This window comes from Penaeus vannamei, chromosome 7, assembly GCF_042767895.1.
Source record: "Penaeus vannamei isolate JL-2024 chromosome 7, ASM4276789v1, whole genome shotgun sequence".
Taxonomy (NCBI): Eukaryota; Metazoa; Arthropoda; class Malacostraca; order Decapoda; family Penaeidae; genus Penaeus; species Penaeus vannamei.
The window spans coordinates 8,461,163-8,468,662 of record NC_091555.1 but is presented as its reverse complement, the minus strand read 5'-3'; the positions used below and the strand labels follow the sequence as shown (position 1 = coordinate 8,468,662).

Below are 7,500 nucleotides of genomic sequence, written 5' to 3'. Positions count from 1 at the left end.
TACTTAACATCTCATTTCATAAATATAAAACTGAGTTAGAACTTTTCTACTTACTGTTTTAACTTTCAAATGAAATTTCATATTCTTTCAATCTGTTCATGACTCATTTGATTACAAAACAGGATAAAACATCAGTATTTTCTCAGACACATGTTCCATCCCTCACAGATATGCAGATAATTTTTTTTTTTTTTTTTTTTTTGAGGGGGGGAGGGGGGTAACTCAATACAAATTCGCAAATTACAGGATGACGCCTGGAACTCACCTGTGAACTCTGTGTTGGAGCGGAGGTCCTCCAGCACCTCAGGCTTCAGCTTACTGTTCTGCTTGCCCATGGCTGTGTGTGTCTGTTATGTCTCCTAATGCGCTGGCTCACCTCAACCACCTTTACCCCTCGCAGAAGCTACACACCTCTGATGGGAAACTATGCCATTAGAATTACATTTTATCTCAAAAATGTAATATGTATATCAACACTCAGTAACATAAAAAATCATATATTAATATTACAATAATCACCACACATGATAATGTGATCCAATCATCTAAATTCATTTGGTATCATTTTGTCTCCTTAAGTATTAGAAAAGAATATAAAGAATAGATTTGTAAATAGTCAACATTTTTCAAAAACAATGACATGCAACAAGGTTCTTCCACTGAGTCCGATTAAACTTACCCCTTGTTACTGGAGCTCTATTACGAAGCCAAAATTTAGTTAAGCACCACTTGCAAATTTCTAAAACCTCAGTTCTGAAAAACAATAATAATATATTCAGAATACATAAAAGTAGTTCAATTTCTTTCATGTTCACTAGATAATCTATTACAGAGGATCAATCTCTACTGTAAAGAAATTTCTATTTAAATTACATGATCTTTCATCTTACAAATTACAAGTAAATTAATTGCATTATTCAATAACTTTTCTCCTTCACAAACCTTAACATCTAATATAGATACAAAGAAATATCTCGCTTGAGCATATGAAAGCCTATCAGGACATACCTAATGGACTAGTCTGTGTAATGACACTCACCTCCCATACTCTATGTTAGTTTAGGACAACACTATGTATGCCATGGTTGTATTTATAGCAGTTTTGTCAGTTCTAGATATAATATATAACAGCATAGACAATTATAAAAAAATTAACACCCACACATAAATAAGGATAATACAAATGTCAATAAACCACCACCACAGATTAAAATTTCAATCATCTTTATTACTGGAAAAAACACAAGGTTTATATAAGTTTATGTTCCAACAAGGCTGGAGCAACCCAAATACAGTCAAAAATATTTGACTAGAACAGTAATTATGAGCCGTCGGGACTTTTCAAAGGATCACTCTTTCATATAAGGGGAACAGTTATCATCTGTAGTAATTAATTCACTCATAATACCTGCACTACACATTGCTTTTCACCGTTTGCAAGGTTGGTGATGTTTCTTCCTTTGGTATAAGTAAAATAAATTATACATCAGTATCAAACTGAACCTATGGATATGTTAGAAAAGACTTTACAATGAACATAAATAACAACATGCAGTTCACATTACATTTTCCCATTTCAGAAAGCATCTTTCAAAGGATAATTCATTTCCCATGAACACATCGATACACAAAATAACTGGTTTAAAAATAATATAGTATTTGGACAAGAAAATGCATTTCAGCAGATACTGCACATAAAAAAAATATATTCAACAGTATTAAAAGTATTTTCATTTCTTAAAACAATAACTGCAATACATTTTGGCAAAATTGAACTTATGACTGGTCCTTACAGAAACATCTGAACACTTTCTTTTCCTTAATACATGAAACAATGTATTTCCATCCAGAAAATGGATCAATGAGGTGTTTAGAACTCATGTAGCTGTTCTGCAAAAATGATAATGAATTCTATGTTTACATTAGTTGCCTAAACTAGGTGTTGATAGTGTACATAATATACTAACAAAAATGAAAAATAAAGAAAGAAAAACAATATGTTTATACATTGTGTATATACATATATATATATATATATATATATATATATATATATATATATAATATATATATATATATATACATATATATATATATATACACACATACATACATACATATATATACTAATATATATATATATATATATATATATATATATATATATATATATATATATATATATATATATATATACATGTATATATATATATATATATATATATGTATATATATATATATATATATATATATACATATATATATATATATACATATATATATATATATACATATATATATATATATATATATATATATATATATATATATATATATATATATATATATATATATATATATATATATATATATAATATATATATATATATATACATATATATATATATATACACACATACATACATACATACATACGTATATATATATATTTATAAACATATATATACATGTATATAAAGCCTGGTTACCTATGAATGTAAATTACCTAAAAATCATCTCCACATAAAGGACTGTCAAAAGATTACTTGCAATCTTTCACTTCTTACCTCTAGGTAATCTGATTTTCTTGTTTTAGATTCTACTTTCATTACTTAGCTATCTTAAATATATGCCCTCTGGTCACATCACCTTTGGACTTTCACAAAACTAGTGAGGAATTGCTCATACATGAAGTACCAGTGTGGCTGAACTGTAATGTAATGTGAAGAGCATTTGTTCTTCTTTTCCTATAAAATGAAAATATTCATGAAAACCTACACCTTCTTTATAGTACAAGGAAAGTAAGCCTCTCTGATGCCCTTATCCAAGGCTCACAATTTCTTATCTTGTCACCAGCATGAATACAGAAACAATAACACTGGGCTGCATTTTTTGTCTACAGGTGAGAAGGAATATGGCCAGAAGGTCATGAATGGCTATGGTTTCACTCATACCAATAGCGACAATAAACACTTAAATAGGTTCTTAACAAAACTATTCTAGTGTACATACATAATATTTTTGAGCTAATGGCTTTTTTTTTTACCACAGGCTTCATTATCATTAACTAAGCATTCATCACCTATGCCTGCAAGGAAAAAAGACATCCTTTGCAACTCTGATGATGATGGCAAGAAGCTGCACTGGACTTGTGGGAAAATTAGTGGCAATAAGCCCTGTTTTTGTTTCTTTAACAATAAAGACTAAACTCCCTTTTTGCTTTAATGTCCATATCAACTGCAGTGTTGTACATAAAGCTGAGAACCACTAATCTCACCACAGATCTAAGTTTTGCAGCTTTCTAGAAAAATGGGGTAAGAAGTATTATTACATGCATGGCACAAACCCTTAGCATACTATGTTATTTACAGGTATTACCATTTGTGCAGATTGTCTACTAGAAGTTGAGCCAAGCAAAGCAAATAAACAAAGATAGTTTCATAATTTGCAAGAACATGAATGTCTCTCATCAGTTACATAAATCATTAGAGGAATGAAGATTTTTTGAGCTAAAGAAAGTTCATTATTCACCAACGACAATCTCAAAATAGTAGCAGAAGGTCAAGGTCAGTAGCAAAGTTTCAGGTAAATGAAAAACAATCTATCAATTTTAGAGATTTTTGAATTAAATTTGGGACTATATATCTTTCTTGGTCATTACTCTATAAAACAAAAATATAAAAAAAGAGTAATAAATGAGACAACAAAGGCCTACTTTTAATATTAAGACCCAAGCTTTCCTTGTGACAGAATCCTGGGCTAAGTTCACATCAGTCATCTGGGGCCATATTCACAAGACTCACAAGACAGTTGCTCAAGCACACCACAAAAACAACTATATCACAGAAGGGGTGGGGAGTTGGTGCTAAATTAGAAGCAAAGGAAAGAAAACATGTGCACTGTGGTTCCCAACAAACTGGTATAGAGAAGCTTTCTCTCAGAGGAAAATGTGATTCTCTTTATGCCACTTAACTTATCATTTGGATGGGAGTAAACAAAGAAGTTTGTAAGGAGGCTTGGAATGAGGAACAAATTTCTATAAAATAAAGAAGAGGAGGAAGAAGAAGGAAGTAGTTATCTGAGGGGAAAAGTAGACTCGGTAATTATAACATCAAAGTAGCAAGTCTTTTTAAACTGTGCACCAGTCTTTTCCTGGGAAATGTACTTAGACTCAATGAGGAATATACAGCACGCTTTCCCCCCCAGCACACCAGAATGACTAGTGCACTGGAATGCTTGTGTTATAATCACCCTTTAGGAACCTTGGGGGAAATCACCCAGAATGGATCACTAATACAGTACAGAACACCTGCCATGTTAGAGAGGGAGGGGCAAAATAGGTAGCTAGTTGGATGCACCTTTCTTCATAAACAACCATAAAAATATTTTTTTCTCATCATTTATATTGTGGATCACCTATCAAACCCTCAAAATTATCTGCGCTAAGTTGTTCTTTGATTTTAAACAGCCATAATCTTACCGGTTATCCAAACTTTTCCCTTCCATGTGCCTGTTTTTTTTTTTCCCAGAGTTCAGAATGGGAAAACAAGCTTTCATGAAACAAGAACTAAGACTCATATTGGCTGATCTATGACCCAACTCCAGGCACTTACATAGTAAATACATAAAAGTAAGACTCATACAATGAAAAGATTGGTTCTTCTACCTAAAGCATGACAAGTTCCAAAAATCTTATGTTTCTTGAGATAAATCAAATCAAAATTTTCAATTCCTTCACAGGTCTTTACTATGAAAGCCTCTATAGATTTGGTCCCTCACTTGCCCACGGAAGGAGGTAGAAGAGATTGAGTCTGTCAATCACTAAAAATTTTGTCTAGGGCAGAATGGCTCCTCCCTCTTGGCCCTACAACAAGGCAAACAATACTATGCTGTTTGACTGGGAACCAAGTGAATCAATCATATCACACTAGATCAGCAACTGTGAGTCTTAGAAAATAGTTTTATACAGAACTCTTTTTGTGGACCATGATCCAGAATATGAGTCCCAAAGCTGCAGCAAAGACTCATAATCCAACACCATTTCACACACTATTCTATAACCTGGTGTAGAAGATTTGTTTGTTGTCTTTTTTGTGATGTAATGTATTTAGATATTGTCTAGAATAACCAATATATATTATAATCTATAGGATAGCCATAACTAACATGTATTAATTAATCTAAAATATCATAATTTACCATATCAACAACACATTTTAAAGCATACTGCCAAGACAATATCCAAACATACAAAACAGAGCCAAGCGCTAGACACTACTCGTATGGCAGACATAAGATGACCAAAAAGTAACAAATTGAGGATAAATAGCTAAAGAGAGACAGACAGACAGACAGACAAAGAGAGAGAGAGAGAGAGATAAGATATACTGAGACAGCCTCACAGCTATCTGCTTTAAATATATATGTACATATATATATATATGCCCACAGCAATGGCAGTTTAGTACAGAAACTGTGAAGCCCTTCTCAAAAGCATCTAATTATTGTGGGACCAAAAGCTAGAAGCATTTACCACCACAGTTGAAGCTAACAAAGTCTATCTCTCTCCTGTGTGATCTTTTGGTCCACCAGGTAAACATAGCATGATCTAGCCATAAAATTTTGCCAAAGTGGCTCTTGAGGATAAATCATGCTAAATTTACTTATCAATTGATGTGCATACCAATGTCTCCAACTACTTCTTGCAAAAAAAATGATATTCAAGATTTTTTCCTTTTTTAAATACTGACTTTATAACCAATTCAAAACTCATGATTCTGAATCACAAACTGAGCTGAACTGGTACTTTTCATACACAAAGAAAATATCTCAAAAAACACTATTCAATTCCAAGTGCTTTCTTCTGTTGGTTAGCCAGAAACGTTTTCCTCCTTACACAATGCAAAACAGTTTAGTTTCTACGTTCTACTAACAACTGTGGTGATGAAATTCAACCAGGCTACAGAAAAGCTGGTATTATGTGACAAAAATGACAAAATGGAATGACAGACCAACATACATATCTGTCTTCCTTAATCTGAAGGTACTTGCTCTGTGCAGTAAGTTCCACGGGATTAATGGAGGATTTGGTATACATGAAAACGAGTATGTAGTAGAATCAAAGTCTGGTGTGGGCATGGCCTATTTACAAGAGTAAAACTTCTGTAGGTTTTGGTGTAATGTTTAGAAACGTGCAAGCATCATCCTAAACTAGGCCTACTGAACTTGGTAAAATCCGAATTTATTTTGTATAACTATTTCTCAAAAATCATTCTGATTTCATTAGAATTTGTTTTATGGTAATAACTATAAATCATATAAAAATGTAATCATCATAACAATAAAATTCTCAGACAATCACTATCATCAACTGGCTGGTATTTAACCTACAATTACAATAGTAACCCCCAACATCCCATTTTCCAAAGTCCTTTACTAATTTCTTATATCAAGGTCATTTATTAATCACTCTCCCTCAAGTTTACCACCTATGCTGCCTCAACAAGTTTCAAGCCTGTAATAAGTTCATTCAATATTTCTGCCTGCCCTGCTTAAACTATTCTTTGGACCATACATATTTTAACAGATATATGTGTCTATACATACATATACATACATATACAAACTCTCTCTTACGTGCACTCTCTCACTCTCTCTCTCTCTCGTGTGCACTCTCTCTCTCTCTCTCGTGTGCACTCTCTCTCTCTCTCTCGTGTGCACTCTCTCTCTCTCTCTCTCTCTCGTGTGCACTCTCTCTCTCTCTCTCTCTCTCTCTCTCGTGCACTCTCTCTCTCTCTTTCTCTCTCTCTCTCTATCTCTCTCTCTCTCTCACACACACACACACACACACACACGCGCACACGCGCACACGCGCACACGCGCACACGCGCACACGCGCACACGCGCACACGCGCACACGCGCACACGCGCACACGCGCACACGCGCACACGCGCACACGCGCACACACGCACACACGCACACGCACACACGCGTGCACACACACACATGTACACACACACACATGTACACACACACACATGCACACACACACACATGCACACACACACACATGCACACACACACACATGCACACACACACACATGCACACATGCACACACACACATGCACACACACACATGCACACACACAAACACACACACATATATATTAGCCACTTCTATCTCTTTTATAACTGCACACTGCTTTTTTCATCTGCAGTATTTTTTCAGGTTCTGTAATCCAACCCATTGTGCTACGGAATGTGTTTGTTTTGTGTAAATACTTACTGACTTTTACGCTAGGCACTTTCAAACTCGCTCTTGCCATATAAGGTGATAACTCTAATCTACACCTATAATACAAATATCTTCCTCTCCTTTTATGCATAATAACCAAATTCCAAGTCTTAATAGTTTTCTTTATTCTTTTGTGCACATGTCTGATAACATGAGACCTTTATTCCAGGTAACAGCATGCTAAGAACCCTTTTAAAAGGCAG

The 7,500-nt window shown here is 34.0% G+C and overlaps 1 protein-coding gene across 5 annotated transcripts in view; it reads right to left on the bottom strand.

Annotated features, from left to right (window-relative positions):
- Window positions 1-7,500, bottom strand: part of Nca (neurocalcin homolog) — a 626,340-nt gene that overhangs the window by 14,856 nt on the left and 603,984 nt on the right. For all 5 annotated transcript variants that reach the window (XM_070123471.1, XM_070123474.1, XM_070123475.1 and 2 more), the window contains 2 exons: window positions 680-753; window positions 266-413 (listed from right to left, as the gene is read on the bottom strand). In XM_070123471.1, coding sequence (XP_069979572.1) covers window positions 266-335 — 70 coding nt within the window. In that variant the 5' untranslated portion in view covers window positions 336-413; window positions 680-753. The remainder of the gene's footprint in view (window positions 1-265; window positions 414-679; window positions 754-7,500) is intronic.